Source organism: Podarcis vaucheri, assembly GCF_965113315.1.
Source record: "Podarcis vaucheri genome assembly, chromosome: 4".
Classification (NCBI taxonomy): domain Eukaryota; kingdom Metazoa; phylum Chordata; class Lepidosauria; order Squamata; family Lacertidae; genus Podarcis; species Podarcis vaucheri.
In genome coordinates, this window is record NC_138762.1 from 81,987,370 (window position 1) to 82,008,613 (window position 21,244).

The window sequence follows — 21,244 nt, forward strand, 5'->3', positions numbered from 1 at the left end:
AGGTTGGATCCTGAACCAGTTCGGCTCAGTCACATGATCCGGCAACCCAACACAGAATATTATTTGAAAATATTGTTTCCCCTTTGTTAGGCTTAGGCAAAAGCCTAAGCTGAGTGGGGTTTGGATCTGGTGTAGCTTTCTGCTGGCTTTATTTACAAATGCTTTGCTTTACGCCAGCTTCTTGTACACAGGATTCCTCCCTTAAGATTTGCTGCATCAACTTCCGACACACTGTGGTACCATGTTAACACACCCACACAAAATAGACATCGCCATCATGTTGAGGAGACCCAGCAAGAAATGCTGAATTTTATTCAAAATTTCATACATATACAATAAAGACATCAGATCCTGTAATTGTAATTTACAACAGCAGTAGAAAATTGAAACGTGGGTCATATTAAAGTGCAATGGTATATGTACAACCACATGAACAAGGAAAAGGCATTGTCAGGGACAATGTAAAAAGAGACAGCCTCTAATATAAGGGCTTTCTCTGTGGTTTTTGTTCCCCGTAATAACTCCTCTCACTTGAGCCAGAGAAGCAATAAACCAATTTATTAATTCTATGCAAGAAAAGTCATTTATTTTTTGGCAGTATCCCAAGCTAGGGCCACTGGCAGAGGAAGTCGTGTGTGTGTGTGTGTTTGTTGTGTTTGTGTTTGTTTGTGTTAATGATGATGAAGGCCTGTGGATGCATCATAATTGTATCCTTCTTTCTAGGACGATTTTGCAATTGAGGTGAGGGGTCCCCACTCCCAAACTCCTATTTACAAAATAAATTACAAAAGACTATTGCTATTTTATGACCACAACAGGACAGACAGTGCCTTGGCTGGCACAATCTCGTTTGTTTAAGATGCTTTCAAGAGATGTACTTTCCTGTGCTGGAAAATATATAAAGTAAAGCCTTGTACAACCTTTACATTGCTGCCGTATCAAGAAATTTAGGACATACAGAGGCCATCTTTAGCAGCCGGAAGTGTATAAATACATATTTTACATTAATACACATACATACACACACATATATAAATATGAACATATACAAACAGATATAAAATTCTGCACTGACCAGAGCCAGTCACAGTTTGATTGTTAACTATAAGCCAGAACTTGTTCCTGACGTTTGAAACAACAATCTGAGATGCTATTTATACTTCAGAAAAAAAGCAAAATCCAAATTAGTTTTATCTTTCCAGATTCTAATTGCCTAGTATTCATTAAGTGCTGACCACCAAACATTCACTTCTTCAATAATATATGAATGAGGTACATACGCTATGAGCTGTAAATTAATTCAGGTGTATGGATGAATCCAATGTGGTTTATACATCAGTTTACATACTACTAGCCTTTGGTAAGGCAGATTTATAAATCGTAGCTTGAGGGGGAACAGCAATTTACACAGCATTGCTCTATTTCACATGTGTTAAATGAAATGCGTATGGTTTTCATCTTCGTTTATTTTAAAACTATGCCCACAATGATTTTTCCCTGCTCAAATGACATACTCATGCATTTCATAGAAAATTAAGCACCAGGAAAGATTTAGAAAGGTTTCATTTAGAAGAATTGTAGGCATCTTCTAACAGTAAAAGACAATTGCTTGCTATTATAGAATGTTTAAGTTCAACCCATATAAAACGTGTTCTGGTATTTACTTGATAATTAAAAAATGGGGTTTGTTTTACCAAACAACTTATGAAATTACAAGCATTCTTGTAAACAATTGTCCTTGATGGTAAAAATATCTCAAAAGGGCTATCGCCATAGATTGTTTTAAAAAAAAAGGAAAGGAAAGGGGATAGTCTCTGTTGAAGTGGAATTGCTATTTCTTTTGAAGCAAAGATTACGAACAAGCTCATGGCTAGATAAAGCACAGTGGTTCAAAAAAACCAAGCCAGAAACCACAGCCAGATCAAAATGGATTCCCCTGATGCTGTAAGAGATTTCCTGCATATTAACACATTGCCTCAAGGAGGATTTCATGTAAAATGACCTGTAAAGATCACATTTCTGTTTCCTTCTACATGATCAATTAACTTCATATTAATTATATATTAACATATATTCATTGTTTTACTGTACAGATTCACACCAATGGACACAACCTGGTTTCTTCATAGTATTCTCCCACATTATCCCTGTCCAGGTTCATTTTTTTCTAGGAAAATGATAATGCACCTTCCAGAAGATTCTCTTTCCAACAAGGCGCACTTCTTCCACTCCATGCTGCTGGCAATCCTTTACATCTTCATTCAATGTCTTTTTATTTTTTTATATAAAATTTTCTTTTTTTATGATTCAATGTCTTTTTTTTAAATAAAAAAGATTTTGTAAGCTACCACTGAAACATGTGTGTGTGTGTTGGGGAATGGAGAGAGATGCAAGTGATGGTAGCTTCTCTGTTTCATTTAACATCCAGCATTTGCATTAGAAGTTTGACAGTTTCGCAAGAGTCTTCATGGAGGTTTTAACAGGTTAGCCCTTTATGTCCGAGAAGCTGATGCTGCTGACGTTGCAACTCTCACTGTAGCTTGACGATGAGCTCAGTGTACTGGAACCAGCTGCAGACTCTGGATGGAAGGAACACAAATTTACAGAGAAATATATTTGTAGCTAACGTGGTACTGGGCTCTTTGACAAATTAAGTGCCACTCTGCTAAACCAAAGCAATGTCTTTTACAATGAAAATCATACCTGAGCTGCTCAGAGATATAGCAGATTTTGAGTTGCCAAGCAGCACCAACAAACTGTTGACTGGAACCCAACCTTCTTTGCTTGTGGTCAGATTCTTTACATACCTAGGGAACAATTTTTTTTTTTTTTGCTTTTAAACTATTAAAAAAATTATAGCATCAAAATATTAGGCCTCATTTGGAAGCAAAGTAGCCCTTGTTTAGAGGCAGTCAACATTTTTTTGTATTTCTTCTGGTGCATATTGTAATACTCTAAAATCAGGATTTCCCAAAATCTAGCTGTTTTTGGACTACAATTCCCATCATCCTTGACCACCGGTCCTGCTAGCTAGGAATGATGAGAGTTGTAGTCCAACAACAGCTGGAAACCCGAGTTTGGGAAACTCTGCTCTAAATTAACAACATTCCAGGTTAGAGTGATAGTTCCCCATGAAGTCCCCTTTTCTAGTGAATTCCACCCATCCATCTGATAGCTTTAGCCATGGTTAAGGGAATACTTTCTTATCAACCGTATCCATGGTTTGCAAACCAGTTTCAGGAACTGAAAGAGGTCAGAAACAATACTGAGAAATCAGCAATGGGAACTGAACAATCTCACTGTCCTTTCCAAATCTCTTAACTATATTTACACATCTGGACATTGGAAGGTGCTTTTGCGGACATTGTGTCTTAAAATATTGGTCTTCATACCAAAGTCCATCTTCTCCTTCATGCATCAGCTGAACTAACTCTCCGCTTTTCAGCACCAGGTCTTCAGGGCCTCCTCTGTCATCATCGGCCACAACAGTGTATTTACCAGGAGTCTAAACATACACAGTAGAAGATACAATTGGTTTAATGAGAAATAATCAAATAGCTATTAACTCTGAGACAGATTTTATGGTGTTTTTTTAATGTGACTTATGTATTATGCATGTGGAGCATTTCTCCCTCATAACTGAGAAGCAGAATCACATCTAAAGTGACTATGCATATATAAAAAAACCTAATTTAAAAGACATTTTCCAGGATTGTCACAGTCCTGTACAACCAAGAAATAGAAGAGGGAAAGGGTTAAGGAGTTCTGAATTATTTCACTAGCATTTCATGGGACTTAACTGTGTCAGTTTGGCCCATGATTAGCCAACATGGTGCCAACTACAAACTCCTATCAGTCCCAACCAGCTTGGTCAATTGTTAGGGATAGTGGGAGTTGAAGTTTGGAGGGCACCACCTTAACTATCTCTGGTTTAGCCTTTCTCCAATGGTACACCAAAGTGCACCCTGTTCATTTTCCTCCCCCCCCCCCAATAACAACATACTGCAGATACCAATTACAGAGTTAGGCTACATTAGAATAAGTGCTGCAAAACTATTATCAACTCACTGTTCATTCTACCAGTGTCACTGAAATAATAATAATAAATACTACTACTACTACTACTACTACTAATAATAATAATAATAATTATTATACCCCACCTTTTTTCTCTGACAGGGACTCAAGGGGGCTTACAGATAAAACAAAAGGTTGTCATCTGCTGCATACCATACATTCTGATTGACAACCTATTTCCAAAGACACCATCTCCAAGGGGTCTATGGGAGATTAGTCACTGTGGCCAGGTTCATACATTATATCTTCCTCCCTCCTATAAACATGAAACTATATTAGTTACCAGCTTTTTCTCTACTTTTACTTCTTCTTCTGCATCTGAGGAATTAAGTGGATCCTCTGCACTGGACCAGCCATCATTTTCTTCAGAAGCATCAAGTGACTGAGATGTTTTGGACCATCCTTAATAAACAAACAAGCAACTGTTATTGAAGCTTCTCAAGCAAGTACTGAACTGTTTTGATATAATAGCCATGAAGGGTTGTTTTTTTTTAAATACTCAGAAAAGTATTATTTATTTATTTGACATTTAGTTGCGAATTCTATATAAAACGGGGGGATACACTTCGAACAGTTACAACAAAACACTAGATATCCTTTGAACCAATTCAATTGTACTAAGTGATATGCCGTTTTGGTGCTAATAGGCAGCTAGTGAGATCAACAACTGCAGCCAGGTAAGAAATGAGAACCTAACCAAAAAACAATGGTTTGATCCAGACTTAAATCAAGCTTAGAGTAAACCCACTGAAATCAATGGGACTTAAGTTAGGTTTGCCATTACTAAGTCCCATTGATTTCAATCCATGAGTCTGGATCCAATCCAATGTTTTTCCCCAAGCCGAACTACAGTGGTACCTCTGGATGTGAACGGGATCCGTTCTGGAGCCCTGTTCGTATCCAGAAGCGAATGCAACCCACGTCTGCAGGTCGCGGTTCGCCGCTTCCGCACATGCGCGTGACATCATTTTGACCCTCTGCGAATGTGCGAGCGGAGAAACCCGGAAGTAATGTGCTCTGTGCCACAGAGCGCAACCCAAAAATACTTATTCCAAAGCTATTTCAACCCGAGGTATGACTGTATTATTAAATTTATTAGATCCTATAAATAAGAGATGGCTAACCTTAGGTATCAGGTATCTCAAGAAAATTTTTCTAGTTCTCTGAAACCCCACTGATTTGGGGGTTGCAGGAAAAAATTAAAAATCCCACAATATAGATATAGAATTGGGGTGAACAGAAGGGTTTAAAACACTTCATCCCAACATCCTTATGGGGATGCAATTTGTTTCAAGTCATCTGATTGCTCATTTGATGAGCAGGGAGGGGGCAATGATCTGCATAGATCAGGGAGGCTATGAGAGTGTTCAAGGAGTGACATTCACAGATGCCATGCTTCCCTGGAGTGCTAGACAAGGATTAATGCAATCTTTGGGCCAAAAAGGGTTAGCCACTCCATGCTGTTGGTGATTAACCTCAGCCTGTTTTTCTATGGCATTGCTAGAATAGATAACTCATTCTGATGACTTGTTAGGTGACAAAAACTTACAAGGTAAGAAAACAAAAGGCCAAAAAAAAAAAGGAAAATAAAAGGTCCTGCTATTTATGTCATAAACGGTAATTCAAACAGTGGGAGACAGGTGTGATTAGTCAAACACATCACAACGTGCTTCAACTGGTACACTTTTTAATCTGCCAAGTGTATCTGGCTCAAAATGCAATGGAATACGACACTTTACTCCCAAGTGCAATTTAGGATAAGAACTTTCACACAGAATAATGGTCCGCTAGTGGTTCATCAGGTTGGGAACACCACGCTTTCATGTTGAACACTAAAGTATCCCTTGGAAGGTCATGAATATCCATTCCAATGAATAAAACATGTATTTAGTTTACCATGTCACAACAAAGCAGCATATAATTTGATCTCTTCTTGTCTTTGTTTTTCTTTTTTCACACCTATGTGCTAGCATAGATATGGCGTGTGCATACTTGCTTGAGTTTAAAGCTGAACAATTCTATACTGCAAAAAATTACCAATTCTCCCTCTATGCCTCCCAAATAGCGTGCAATGAGAAAAATCTCTTCATTTGTGCTTTTTGTATCATACATCATCATCACAACAACAGGATACAACAATGGACACAATAACAAATCATGCACGTGTTGGCAATGGTACACTTATATTTCTCACTGAGAGTAGACTAAAAGCTACTGTTATTTCTGAGTATCTCATCTTCTAAATAAATAATCCCAAATAAAACTCGTACAACAGATTTCCAAATCTGCTTATTGAAAAACAACCCACTTCAACACAGCTCCAAGGATACTGTATGAGTTCCCTGTACTCTCTCTGTGTCACATTCCCCTAGTGTGAGCAAGAAATGAAATCTACAGTGCTGCTCTGCAGATTAAAACAAGTCTGATTGTCAATGCCTTCCATTAATTACAATTAGGCAAATTAAATGAGCAGCGGTTGGCAAGACCCTTTGGGGTGGATCAGAATCTGCTCTTCCCAAGGAAGGTCATTGGGACGTTTGCTCCCCCAGCCCCATGCTGCCAATAAATACTGTATAGCTATTTACTTTCACCTGTATAAATGCAAATGGCTGCCATTCACGTTTGTGGAAAATGTGGGAAGCTACACTTGGGGACCTGTGTAGCTTCCCACTGCCCTTCTTATGTCATGAGACGTTGGATGACCCAGCTTCCACAAGGGACACAGGTGGAACACAACTCCTTGAGAAGTGGTTGTGACTGCCCATGCTAATCATATCAAGGGGCTTCTTGCAAATATAAAGAACACTTTTATAGTGAATAGAAGGTTGCACTTGGACTAGGGTAATTTTGGGCTTAAAACCCTACTTTGCCATGAGGATGCTCATTCGTTGGCCTTAGGTCTCTTTTTCAGGACCAAAATACATTGGAGGGAGTTCCAAAACTGGAATCCCTGATGCCATTGCCTGGTTCAAATAGCAGCTTGGGGTGGCGTGGGGAGTATTAATCCTTTGCTGTGGGTTAAACCAGAGAGCCTAGGACTTGCCGATCAGAAGGTCGATGGTTCGAATCCCTGCGACGGGGTGAGCTCCCGTTGCTCGGTCCCTGCTCCTGCCAACCTAGCAGTTTGAAAGCACGTCAAAGTGCAAGTAGATAAATAGGTACCGCTCCGGCGGGAAAGTAAACGGCATTTCTGTGTGCTGCTCTGGTTCACCAGAAGCGGCTTAGTCATGCTGGCCACATGACCCGGAAGCTGTACGCCGGCTCCCTCGGCCAATAAAGCGAGATGAGCGCCGTAACCCCAGAGTCGGCCACGACTGGACCTAATGGTCAGGGGTCCCTTTACCTTTATGACTCTGCAAAGCAAGTTACCCTTCTCACATCCCCATAGCTGCTATTAGTCACGGAGGGAAAGATAGGCACAATATTTGGGGAGGGAGGATCCCTGTCCCCAGTCTAAATCATGCTGCTTTTTTGGACATTGCTGGAAACTCTGATTTTCCCCCACTCAGTCCTCAGTGGAATTAACCCCACACAATGGAATGGGGAGGGACTACCAGGATGGATGCTGTCCTGAGCTTTTTGGAGGAAGGATAGCATACAAATAAGATTCCAGGCAGACTGAAAACCAATTTAAAAAGAAGGAACAATTCCCAATTCTAGCTATAAATGAGGAAAATTGAACAACCACCCCCCTCCCTGAAATGAGGTTTTCAGTTTTTGGGCAGTTCCTGCAAGACTTGTGCTTCGTGTCATCTGTGACACTACAATGTGTTAGAGGAAAGCCAAAGCAAGCCCTTAAAAGCAGCCACGAGTCACAGCACACATCACACCATGCACAAAGTCCATGTGGCCCCAGAAGAGATACGTTACCTTGCCTGCGCTGGGCTGCTAGTAAAAGATAAGTAGTGCTGACCCACTTGGCCCTGTTCCAAGTTAACACAGAACTTGCATCTGTGAAAGAACTGAATAATAAATATTCCCAGTGCATTACGCTGTTGCCGTGATACCACCTTCCACCCTGAGCTTGCAATTGGAAACTAGATTCCACTCAATCATAATTAAAATGAAATAGCCTCTCACTATTTATCAAGCATAGATCTATCATTTCTCTCTCCCACCCTTCCTAACGTTTGCTATCTTTTTATCAGGTTATATGTTGCAACAACCTATCTGCCCCAGCTCTACTCCTAGGTTCTCATCTCTCAGCTTTTCACACAATGTGGTTTCCTGGCACATTTGTCCCTGAACTTAAGTGGAGGTACAGAAAATTGCATTGCTTTGTTGGCTACCAGATGCGGCAATTTCAGTCAAAGCGAAGTGTATGCTACTGTTAGGGTTCTGCGATTTCAAGTTTGGAAAGTTGGCTCCACTCTACCTCTCAAACCCAAAGGAGTTGGATCACTCTTTACTTCATGTCGTTTAGTGTTTTTGTCTGGGCTGGTAGGAGAAGCTGCAGTAGGGCAAACAGGCAAAAAAAGACGGAGAGACAAGAAAGAGATATTGAAGAATTTGAGAGAGAGAGAAAATAGGTGGGTTGCATGCAAATTACCTTTGAGCTTAGACTGGAAAACAAAAATAGAATCTCATACTTTTAACTGGTATTCATAAAAGCAAGGAAAAAAACATTTTTAAAATCTAGGAATAATTAAAAAGTGCATATTTGTGGTTATATGTACAAATATTAAAAAGCTGGTAGCAAAGCAATTTTCTTTATTTATATATCATTTTATTCCAATAAAACTAAATCCTGGATCAATACCTGGTCGTGAAAGAAGGATCATTGGCAAAGTCTGGCTTTTAGCGGTAGGAGACGCTGTTTCTGTCAAGGCAAGCATGGAATATTAGTGCTTACCAATATGAACTTTAAGTAGCTGGCTGCACTCATTGGCAGCTTCTCCAGAAAGAACTCAAAGGTAATGGGGTTGTTAAAGAGAAGGAGAGAGAGAAAAAAGAGACTTTTTCCATCAGGGCAATTGATGCATATTGTTGGTCACTCCTTTCAATCTTGTAAAAGCTCCATGGTTATAGTGTGAATGACATCTCAACATGTCTTCCTGGACAATTTAGATAAGTTATTCACTATCAGCATGGAACCACTGTGTATTCATATAGGTGTGCACATGGCTCCCACAACCAAAGCACTGTAATAATAATTTAAAGCAGCCCAGAGCAGAGCAGGGCTTTAAAACGCTTTCATGTAAAACGGTACAAAGGAAAATGCTATCAGAGATAACAGCTCTGAGAGCAAGACTAAGTCCACCTTCTGTGGTGGAAAAACACACAACCTCTTTTCCTTAGGGACCTGTGAAAATAACATTTCAAAAGGGTCTCTTTAAAAATAAAACAACAGCTCATCTTGATAAAAAGCTTTCTTGAAGAAAGCAAGTGCATTCCTTCTCCAGTAACAAACTGAGTTAATGATGATGATGATTTTATTTTATTATTTATACCCTGCCCATCTGGCTGGGTTTCCCAGGTAAGTTTTTAGAGATGACAGAACACAGCATGGAACATGAGAAAAGAGTGGAAGGAGTTGTCCACTGGGAACACATCGTGACAGTGATCCCAAAACTGCATTAATTGCCTCCAAATATCTGGCAAAAATTAAGCCAATTCCAACTTATAGAGCTTGAACCTTACTTTCCTAGACACCGTGTTTATCTCCAAGTGCAATCTCAGTCCTTAATAACCAGGAGGGACTTGATTGATTGATTGATTGATTGATTGATACTGCACCCACCCCCCAATCCCCACCACAAATGAAGTTTGAACATTCATTGTTCACAGAAAAGCATTCTGGTTGGTGTGCAACACATCTTACAATTTTTGTGGAGCTCCCTCCCAGCTCCAGGTCTCCTGCTACAGAGTATTTTGAAAAAGAGAGTAAGGAGCAAGGTCTTCCTATCTGAACAGAAAGGCAACAGCTAGAAGGTTTGGGTGATTTATGGCTGGGAGCTCTAATGAAAAGATGCTAAAGCAACTTTATAATCTTGTCAACAAAAATCATTTCAATCCTTCTATTTAGCCTCATATTTTACATTAGCTTCACGGCTCAAGGCCTGACAGCTGTTCTTTCGAATTTTTCAAGTCCTTAATCAGGGCTTTGAAAAATCAAGAGTTAAAGCTTTGAAGTTACAAGAACCATTTTGGAAATACACAAATCCTAACGGTTTGAATCCTAAGTACTGTGGGCAAAGTTTCCAAGTCTTTTAATTCCTGTGCATTCAATGCCAACTCCCTGCAAAAACCTGATCTAGAGTGTCTAAGGACTCTTTGGAATGGTGTATATAGGCCTCTTCCTTGGATTCAAGCCAATATTTCTACACATACAAACAGTGGCAACTACAGTGTGTACTGAACAAAAATAAAGCAGCTAGCTTTGTAAAATTTACCTTTCTGGCTTTGGGGATTAGTAATACTGTACATTGCAATATGTGTGTGTATGTGTGTGTGTGTGTGTGTGTGTGTGTGTGTGAGAGAGAGAGAGAGAGAGAGAGAGAGAGAGAGAGAGAACTGAGAAATTTGAGATAGTATCGTCAATAAAATGAAGACAGAGAGGAAAAGGATAGAGGGAAAGAACAGAGGAGTCAAAGGTAAACCAGAAGGTTGTGCCAGAAAAGTAAGGCATTTATGAATAATTAATTATTGAAATTGGAACAAATTAACAGAATCACTCACATGTTTACTACACTTTTAGAATCATTTAATATTTTTAAAGGGCTTGAATCATAATTTAGTAATGAAAAAATCACCCTATGGAGACAAATAGGTTCCTGCAAATAAATCAGTGTGGTTCTTCTATGGGATTTAAGACAGGCATGCTACTGAACAGATATTAAACAGAACCAACTAGCTAATATTTGTTCTATACCTACCTAAACAAAATATATTTTTATCTTACTTTTTGCACACCTGTTGGTTCTATGACAAGAGTTGACATCACAAAATATGATCACATGACCAAAATATGGTTACAACTCCTTTTATTCTACTTTACAGTAATTGATGCATATTAATAACCAAAGGGTCCTTCAAATTTACCTTTGCCTTTTTCAGGATACTTTGATGCTACTGAGGTTACACATCCATCAGGACTTACAACACCAGCACTTCTCTCCTCCTGTTTTCTGATGTTCCTTGCCTCATTTCTTGAAGGACTGTTCATGGAAGAAATATAAGACTACACTAAAGGCCAATTCACTTCTTCCCATTACAAGATAACCACAACAATCTCAGAGCAAGTAAAACAAACTTTTTATTTTCCTTTCTTTTTTTTAAGCAAGAGACAACCTTACAAATTAGACATACTTTCCCACTTAATGGGTACAGGGAGAGATGTTCTACACTACACACTATGGTACTGTGTTTGCCTAGCTCGTTCCATATCTACAATAAATATTTCAGAACAAAACTGAAGGGACAAATTTGTACCTGACACAGTTATTTTTAAGCTGAGACTTGCAGAGGATGTTTCAGGTTGCCTGCCAGTGAAGTAGGTAAAGGTGCAGGTAACCTGAAAGTTTCTAAAAACGCATGTGTACAAAAGTTGGGGTCATCATCATTCTCTACTGTTTGTAAAAGCACCCATATAGAAGGTGCTATATGTAGATTAAGAAGGCATTTAAACTCGCACACTGCAATGTTTCGCAAGTAAGTTAAAAGCAAATAAATGGTTTTAGAGACAGGCAAAGCAGAGAACACTGAAATCGGAAGAGTATTCGATGAATCAGTGTTTTATAAAGTAATTAGTGGAACAGATAGCAGCTTACCTGGTATTATTAGACGATGCAGGTAAAGGGAGACTGTGTGTATGTTCTAGAACTCTATGCTGGCTAGCTTCTGTAAGGAAAAGAGAGAGAAAGCCTGCCTATCAAAGCATCTCAGGCAAGCTGCAAACTTTTGGTTCAGATTTTGGAAGTTCTGTGCAAAGTTTGGAGCTCTCACTAAATACAGAAGGGGGAACAAATTATAAGGCTTCCGTTACACTGCAACAAACTAAGCATGAACAGAACTCTTTGACAGTAACTGTGGGACTTTGGTTCCGAGCTGGGAGCAAATTAGCAGCAACCCCAACGTCAGGACAGGGTGGGAAGTTTTGCATCCATCCCCGATTGCAACATCTTTAATCTCCCCACACAAAATACAATGGAAGGCACTTGTGTCTGTAAGGGAAACTAAATGCAGCCATCATACTGATAGCCACATTGCTATTAACAGATATTAGGGAGAAAGAAAAGACTTACGCCTGCATGCCTGTAACTGACTGGTCAGTACTTTCCTAATTTCATTTACCCAGGTGGCTTTGACTTCCGGGGTTGGAGCCTGCATCAAAAAGGAAAAGGTAGAAATTCAGCCAACTATTTGCCACAAATTACGCCATTTCGAAACGAGACAGGCAGGACCGATGTTTTCGGGCCTCAAAGAAAACATCTACACCTCCATAAAACTGCCTTTAAAAGGCAGCACAATGCTTACTTTTTTTTGGGGGGGGGGAGTTTACCTGTATTATATACACTTCTTCCCTTGCATTATACCAGATTTCAAATTTTTTAGCGTCACCTTTAACATTCTCTGTTATTCCAACGGCAGTCATCTTAAAAAAAAAAAAAAGGAATGTTAAATTGACATCCGGCATGACACCCTTGCTATTTTTGTGTGATATGTGTGTGCGTGTGTATGTATGTGTGTGTGTGTGTGTTGCTGAAGCCAAAATGGTATTATTTTTGCTCTACTATTTGTTAAAATGTTTATTTTTTTTTAAAAAAAACCCCCATATCTTACATTTAAGGAATTCTTAAAGCTGTATGAGGGTGCTTTCTCATATCCTTCTCCGTTTTCTTCTCTCTTTTTACAGAAGAGTATTGCCTTCTCATGAAGGAAGAGGTGCCTCTGCATTGGCTTGAAACGCGCCAGGTCCTTCACTTTTGAGTGCCCCTTTTTGTGATCAGTCCATACACTGAAAGATCCCTGCATCAGAAGCTTGCCAAGTTCATTCAGGTTTCCCTTAAAACAAACAAACAAACAAAACAGACTGTTTACACTTTGTTAATGATATTTAGAAAGGAAGACCAGCAATGGGAGCAGCACCATGGATAGAATTAAATGTTGTGCTAAGGAGAATGTGCCTTCATTTCTACCTGCCAGATAGAACAATCTCCCCTCCCCTTCTCCCAACATGCTGTTCTCAGGGTTCCCCTGACCCTCCTGAGTAAATTTGGGGAAGGCGTGGGAGATGCACATGGGTGGGGAAGAGAAGCAGAGAAAGTCCTGTTGCACCAGGGGGACTAGGAGAATTAATACCAGTGTACTGGAAGAAGCAAAGATCACCAGTGTCAAAGCAATGATTCTTCAACATCAACTTCGCTGGACTGGTCATGTTGTGCGGATGCCTGATGATCGTCTTCCAAAGCAACTACTCTATTCCGAACTTAAAAATGGAAAGTGTAATGCTGGCGGTCAACAAAAGAGGTTTGAAGACTCTCTCAAGGCAAATCTAAGAAAATGTAGTATAAACACCGGCAACTGGGAAACACTTGCCTGCGAGTGCTCCAATTGGAGAACAGCCTTTACCAAAGGTGTCATGTGCTTTGAAGACACTCAAACTCAGGGCGCAAGGGAGAAACGTGCTAAGAGGAAGGCATGCTTGGCAAACCCACACTGTGATCAACTCCCGCCTGGAAACCAATGTCCTCACTGTGGAAGGATGTGTGGATCCAGAATTTGCCTCCACAGTCACTTACGGACTCATTGTTAAGGCCGTGTTTATGGAAGACAATCTTACTTGGCTACGAGTGATCGCCAAAGAAGAAGTTATGTTGGCTTGTGCAGGTGGAACAATTTAGTTGAAACTGGTCATAAGCCTGCATTATTTTCCTGCAACTGGGTGGGTTGGTTCTATGGTCTTGCCTCTTAAGTCCAGTGAACAGTCCCTTCCTGAAGAAATGGGGAACATCCAAAGTCTGGACTTGTTACATAAGGCTGCTGGGTCTCATGAACTAACCAAAAATGTTTCAGAGTTTTGGTCTACCCTTCTCTCAGGGCTGTGGATGGCAAAAGTTAAATATTAAAAGACAGGAACCAGAATCAAGGTGTGGGACGGTAGAGAGAAGAAAAACCTATTTTATATAAGTTCTCTCAGCAACACCACCCTGCAGCTTTCCATTCCATTCTAAAATTCAGTTGATGTGTATATCTCTTTCTGTGGTCGAGCGACACACACCAAACACAGGCAAAGTGACGTGCCACCAGAAATAATGTAAGAAGGGGAAACATTTTCTCGTAAGTGCCAACTAACAGAATACATTGCAGTTCAATGTGTTTTGAAACAAGTTCCTTCTTCAGAAGCAACCTCAAAATTCTGTAGAACAGCAGAAGCAGCTTCGACAAATATTGCAGCACATCTAGTACCGTTAGTAAAAGTGCAAGACAGGGCGAAAAGATACGTTCGAGCTGCTGCAACTATCCTATATATATAAAAAGGAAACTTTTAAGATTCCTTCTAAAGAAGGAAGCTGTAGTCTGAAGTGCACTGAGGTGGAACAAATCTTGCAGGATGGCATTTTTGATAACTGGCTTCTTCTTTCTTCATTCTTTCAGTAGTTTTAACCATCATTTCAGATAAGTGGTGGTGGTGGGGAAAACTGTTGCAGAAAATATTGGCACTACTGCTTGCATTATGTATCGCTAAAATGTGAAATTTAAATGCTACTACTTACATCATAGCCAGTGATTGCAATCTGGTGCATGGAATCATTAACTGCTTTAAGAATTCCCAGTATTGATGTCAGTGCCTCTTGAAGATCTTCTGCTCCTTCACAATTTTTACTGTATTTTAGCATTTCCTGTGAAAAAAGTAAATATATAGCACCTTATGAATCTCAAGAGCAACAAAATTCTCTAGATACAACTGGGGAGCTACTACTATATGCCATAAAATACCGTATTTTTCGGCCTATAGAGCGCACCGGCCCATAGGGCGCACCTAGGATTTTTTTTTTTGGGGGGGGGGAATCAAGAAAAAAATTATCCCCCCCCGGCACGGGGCTGGGGCAGGGGAAGCCCGAGCTTCCCCCGACCCCAGCCTCCAGAACAGGCTGCTATCCACAAGCCTTGGGAGCCCGGCGGGAACTTCCGCCAGGCTCCCCAGGCTTGCGGATATCTGCCCAAAGCCCGGGGAGTGCTCCGCTGCGCTCCCCGGGTTTCGGACTGCAGGCTGCTGTCCGCAAGCCTTGGGAGCCCGGCGGGAACTCCCGCGGGCTCCCAAGGCTTGCGGATAGCTTCCTGAAGCCTGGAGAGTGAGAGGGGTCAGTGCGCACCCCTTCATTTTTGGAGGGGAAAAAGTGCATCCTATAGGGCGAAAAATACAGTAAATGGAGACTGCAATATAAAATATAAGGTTACAATCTGAGAAGGACAGAACTGGAGACAGTGAAGATGGAATACCTTAATTCAAGTACCGTATTTTCTCAGCACTTCTTATATGACCTTAGTAAACACATTGGGCTGGTTCACATGCAATGATTAACCTAATCTGTACATGTTACATGAACCTCTCATGTAGCAGAAGAAGGAATAAACCACAATTCAATATCTCTTTCTAGGATTGCTGGCTGGTACGTGACAAGTCAGAAATTGTGGTTTAAAATAAACTTTTAGTTAACTGCAAAACAAAGTTAATTCTAAAATCTGGGTTGTGATGTGTGCTTGCTTAAACTAGAATTTATTCTGAACCACGATTCTTGGTTTAAATGCAACGACAAACCAGGAAATTGAGAAAGAGAAACTTAATCTTATTTTGATCCCCTCCCAACTGTGCTGAGAGGAGAAAAGAAGAAAGGGGAATACTCCAGTCCAAGGGCTTCATGCATATAACCTCAAACCACAGCTCAGCATTATTTGGGAACCTGCCCATTATCTCCCAGACTCAGCTTGTCAGCTCATAATAATTCACTTCATTGCAATCTTGCTGAAGGCAACTATAAAGGAAGACTGTAAAGCATGCTGCAAATTGCAAACACTGTCAAAGCTATAAACTATGGAATTACTCATAGCGGCCAGTTGCTCTAAATCACAGTAACTTAGAATCCCCCCCCCCAATTTTTTAATTGGTTTTCACAAAGTAAAAAACACACACTAACAAATAAACAGACAAACATAAATCATAACCTTATTAAAACTAATCTTCTTAACATTGTTAAGTGACTTCCTCGTATCCCCCTAGTTGGGTTTCAATGAATATCATTTTAACGGTTTTCCAAATCAAAGTTCTGAAAATCTTAACTTAATCACTTAACATCAGTCATTCTTCACAATTCAGCATTAAACATAATAATTCCTCACTTTACTTATTTAAATCCTAGGCCTAGCTGGTAATTGCAAGCTTTTCCCAATTAATTTAACTTGATGTATTTAGCTTAACAGTCATTAAATTTCTTCTATTCTGCTAGAACCTCCAAACAAGGTCACTTAGAAATTAACTAAAGGCATGGCTGAAATAGTATTATACTCCTTACCTTTAGCAAAAGCTGATATTTGGTTATTCTTTGAACAGGTTTCAGTAAATAGGAATCTAAACTCAGCTTGTGGTCAAGTTTTCTCTGACACTCCTATAAATGTAAATGAATAAAGAACTGAAAAAATCCTTCCATGAAATGCAATGAGAAAGATAGTAATCAACTAATTATGTGTTTACAGTAAAATAAAGAATACCTGAAAGAATACAGAGTCTGAGAACTGCCTCCACAGACTTTCAGATCGAGGTTTATTTTGACAGTATTTTTCATAAATCTGAAAGTCTTCCATCTGAATGAGAGAAAATAATTATTACAAAAGTTTTAAGTTTTCATGCAATTATGAAGTAAACTATCACACATACAATGGGCATTCGACTAAGTCTTACTCAGAGGAGACCCACTAAAATGAAAGAAGATGGCTAAGTTAAGTCAATTGCTTTTAATGGGTCCCCAAGGAAAGCTTGAATAACAACCATTCTTATTAACGGACTGTTGAAATATGTATGGCTGTTCCGATTGGCTAAAACTGAGTTGACATTAGATCACGCAAAGTAACACCCCCCCCCCGGTTAATTCATGTCTCTGTTCCTGTGAGAACTCCAAAAAAACCAAAACCCTGTATTATTTATTTAATATCTATACTCCACCCTTCCTCCCTGAGGAGTCTCAGCTGGTAAGCACATTACTGTTAAAAGAATACAATGAAAAATAAAATAACGTATTTAAAATGTCTTTTTTAAAAAAACAACATAACTCTCATAATCATTTAAACGTTGCCAGGAAAATTTTTAGCCATCTAATGTCTGGGTAAACAGGGATGTTTTAAAATCCACCCTGAAAGGTTATAAAGAGGGGGCAGATACACCTCACCACAGAGGAGACATTCCACAAACAGGGAACCTCCCCTGAGAAGGCCCTGCTTCATAAGAATGCCAACCAGGCAGAACCCAGCAGTGGCACATCCAATAGGACATTCTCCGCTGACTGTAGGGCCCAAGATGGCTGACACTAGGGAAGGCGCTCTTTCAGGTACAGTGGTACCTCGGGTTATAGACACATCAGGTTACAGACTCCGCTAACCCAGAAATAGTACCTCGGGTTAAGAACTTTGCTTCAGGATGAGAACAGAAATCGCGCGGCGGGAGGCCCCATTAGCTGAAGTGGTACCTCAGGTTAAGAACGGTTTCAGATTAAGAACGGACCTCCAGAACGAATTAAGTTCTTAACCCGAGGTACCACTGTACTTGGGTCCCAAGCTGTTTAGGGCTATGTTTGCCAGCACTAGCCCCTTTAACTGAACTGGTACTACACAACATGACCCACAACAGCGAAACTCAACTGGGTAAATCTGATATGACTGTAATTTCCTAGAAGCTAGCAGAACTCAGAATTCTAATCTGCCTCTCTAATATGCATTTGTTTCAGCATGAAGGCCTAGAGCTGTGTTTCCCAACGTGGGGCACACACCCCACAGGGGGGCAATTTGATTTTTAAGGGGGACAATTTGAGAATGACTTAGACCAAGTTAATGGCCTTTTAGGCTTCCTCCACGTGAATAGGAGTTCACTTTTTGAATAATAAGAATTATATGTTACGGGGAGGTGGGGGAATCAGGATTTTAGAGATGCTTAGGTGGGGCATGGCCACAAAAAGGTTGGGAACCACTGGTAGACATTTGCAATACAGACATTATTGAGGAAGAACGATCAAGTTAGCAAAACAACTATGCTCTTGATCAGCTGGTGGGCATACTTCAGGCTTGTTGAATCTATTTCGCTTCTCATGAGAACTCCCAAGGTTCACCAACCAGAGACAGATGCAAAATAGTGGCTCAGCACAACTGGGAGCCGAAAACTTTTGTGGATCTACTGCAAGTCATTCAGCAATTTTCCACTGGATCCTGATCCCACCCCTGCAACAGACCACTTAAAACGGGTTGTGCACACATGATTTTTGTCACATTCATCGTAAAACTTTCATCATTAACCATATGTACCAGCTTTATTCTTGATTGAATTAGGAACATGCAACCATGGCTTAATTTCTCCTCATATTGCTGGTGCCAGAATGAAAACTATTCTTCTAATGAAAGGTCAAACACAAAAACTATGACCCTCATTTTCGTACTACTTACCCTTTCAAGGAAACACCTTCCTACCAGCTCTGGATATTCTATATAATTTTCTAGTTCTCTTAAGAATATTCTGCAAAGAAAATAATTTTAATTTATTTGAAAAATATGGAGAAACAATTGATAAATAACTACAGCTCCTCTACCTTTTAATATATACAGTGGTTCCCTTGGTTTAAGAACAGTCCTGTTTAAGAATGATTCGGTTTACAAACTCCGCAAAACCGGAAATAGTGTCCCAGTTTAAGAACTTTACCTCGTCTAAGAATGGAATCTGCAGTGGAAGGGCACCGGCGGCGGGAGGCCTCATTAGGGAAAACACACCTCAGTTTAAGAATGGTTTTAGTTTAAAAATGGACTTCCGGAACAGATTAAGTTTGTAAACCGAGGTACCACTGTACTGTCTGAAATATCAGAAGCAAGGAGCTGTAGTATCCTTATATGAAACTAAACAAAGATGAATCTAAAACAGCACCAAGTTCAAAGTAGCATTACTGCTTACTTTTTTTACAGATTTCACACTTAAATACAGTGGCCACTGCATAAAGAAGACCCCTCAGGAATCTATGGTTACATTTGCATATCATACTAAACCATAGTTTAGTACAACATGAATAAGCTTCAGCAAAAGGAATGGGACAACCACAGTAAGTACTTACAAAAGAGAGATTGGGTGCAAACCCTATAGTAATTTCCATGGAGTTTTCACAAAGAACCAATGTGCAAAAAAGCTGAAGCAATGTATTTGTGGACTACTGCTTTAAAAAGGAGCTTAACTACTGTGACTCTGCAAAACCAAATAATTTGGGGGTTTCTATGTATTTTTTTTTTAAATCACAAAGAATATATTCTAATGTGTTCGTTTTAATTTTCTGTTAATATGACTAGAAATTTGTGCACAGGCCACAAATCTTAACCTGTTGTGAAAGTGATAGATTTCTTCCATGTTTCCAAACAAGACATCTTTCTTATTTTGCAGCCCTGGTAAAATGAGATGTGCCATTAAGGGGCTGTCCATTTCTGCAGCATAGCCCTGTAATACAAAAGGCAAGCAGATTAATTGCTTGCAGTTAGTTCCAACATCTCTCTCTCCTTCTTCAGCAAGTCTAGTCTGCTCAAAGCTGATAAACACACAGCAATATTTTAACATCATTGTGAGGGGGAGAGACTATTCAATGTCCAGTACAGCAGCTCTCCCTTTTAATTCAAGCCCAGTTCTGCAAAAACAAAAACAAAACCCCCACAAAAACACACGCATCTGCCGTCTTATAAACAGTTTTGGAGAATATTCTAGTTAAAGAGGAAGTTTACAAAAATCAGAATGTATTTTTGAAATGCATGTAAATTCAAGACTATAAAAATCCATCCAACTGATAATTCCAGTGTTTTGGATCCTGAGCTCACCACAATGACTATGGATCCCCATATCGTGACCTTTCCAGCCAATTGTTCTTCTTCCTTCCTGACCTAAGTTCCTGTTTATGACATCTGCTGTAGGCAACAAAGCCAGATCTATTCTTTAGCACTTCCACACAGCAGGAAAGACGCACAAACTTGTTTTAATTTGCACTTTTAAGTACTCATGTACTCTTCATTCAGTACAGCTAGGCAAGATTTTCCTTTTGCCTGGGTTCATATAAAGAACTTGGCTTGAAAAGCGAAACAAGGCAGAAATGCAATAGAATACATTATGTCACCAGGCACACTGATGAAAACAACATTTTGATCTCCCTTCCGTACCACAACATTAGGAGGTACATGGACGAAGGCCTGTCTGTCTCTGCATCCTTCGTCGCCAGGAACTTGGCAGATGCAAAATGCAATGGCCCTATATGGGGAGTGCCGTATTTTTCGCTCTATAAGACGCACCAGACCACAAGACGCACCTAGTTTTTGGAGGAGGAAAACAAGAAAAAAAATATTCTGAATCTCAGAAGCCAGAACAGCAAGAGGGATCGCTGCATAGTGAAAGCAGCAATCCCTCTTGCTGTTCTGGCTTCTGGGATAGCTGCGCAGCCTGCATTCGCGCCATAAGACACACACACATTTCCCCTTATTTTCTAGGAGGGAAAAAGTGAGTCTTATAGAGCAAAAAATGTGGTATTTTCAAATATTATGGCAGGAAGGAGGAGCAGGTCTGCACTGGGAAGCCATTCAAGGATGACCATGTCAAGGAATTTGTAAAGCTGACTGGGTAGGAGATTCCTCCTCTTTTAAGTGCTTTGTCAAGAGAGCGGAGGAAGGTCCCAATTCCACAACAAAAGGGAGTTATTTCTAGGGGAGCATGGAAAACCTTTCACTGCAAAAATCCCACAACCTCTACCCGCCCCATTAACTCAATCCTAATACCATTTGGTAGTCATACATACAGTTTCGGAAGGTGCACTGCATAGCAAATTTGCTCAAGGGTTGAGTTAAATGTAGCACTGCAATGGGGCTCAAATGCCTACCTCAAGAACGCAGAGAAGTTCTTCCACATACGCCCGTTCTGTTTCAAGAAGTTCATTCATTACATGTCTATGAA

The 21,244-nt window shown here is 40.0% G+C and overlaps 1 protein-coding gene across 13 annotated transcripts in view; it reads right to left on the reverse strand.

Moving 5' to 3' along the window:
- Window positions 1-280: 280 nt before the first annotated feature.
- Window positions 281-21,244, reverse strand: part of MCF2L (MCF.2 cell line derived transforming sequence like) — a 109,817-nt gene continuing 88,853 nt past the window's right edge. For 7 of the 13 annotated variants that reach the window (XM_082218557.1, XM_082218558.1, XM_082218564.1 and 4 more), the window contains 17 exons: window positions 21,171-21,237; window positions 19,638-19,753; window positions 18,724-18,793; window positions 16,786-16,878; window positions 16,590-16,682; window positions 14,793-14,918; window positions 12,859-13,080; window positions 12,578-12,670; window positions 12,321-12,399; window positions 11,847-11,916; window positions 11,119-11,234; window positions 8,837-8,896; window positions 8,453-8,527; window positions 4,361-4,479; window positions 3,393-3,505; window positions 2,704-2,807; window positions 281-2,579 (listed from right to left, as the gene is read on the reverse strand). In XM_082218557.1, coding sequence (XP_082074683.1) covers window positions 2,485-2,579; window positions 2,704-2,807; window positions 3,393-3,505; window positions 4,361-4,479; window positions 8,453-8,527; window positions 8,837-8,896; window positions 11,119-11,234; window positions 11,847-11,916; window positions 12,321-12,399; window positions 12,578-12,670; window positions 12,859-13,080; window positions 14,793-14,918; window positions 16,590-16,682; window positions 16,786-16,878; window positions 18,724-18,793; window positions 19,638-19,753; window positions 21,171-21,237 — 1,711 coding nt within the window. In that variant the 3' untranslated portion in view covers window positions 281-2,484. Of the gene's footprint in view, window positions 2,580-2,703; window positions 2,808-3,392; window positions 3,506-4,360; window positions 4,480-7,947; window positions 8,029-8,452; window positions 8,528-8,836; window positions 8,897-11,118; window positions 11,235-11,846; window positions 11,917-12,320; window positions 12,400-12,577; window positions 12,671-12,858; window positions 13,081-14,792; window positions 14,919-16,589; window positions 16,683-16,785; window positions 16,879-18,723; window positions 18,794-19,637; window positions 19,754-21,170; window positions 21,238-21,244 lie in introns of all 13 variants that reach the window. The other 6 variants (XM_082218555.1, XM_082218559.1, XM_082218556.1 and 3 more) reach the window with 4 other exon arrangements.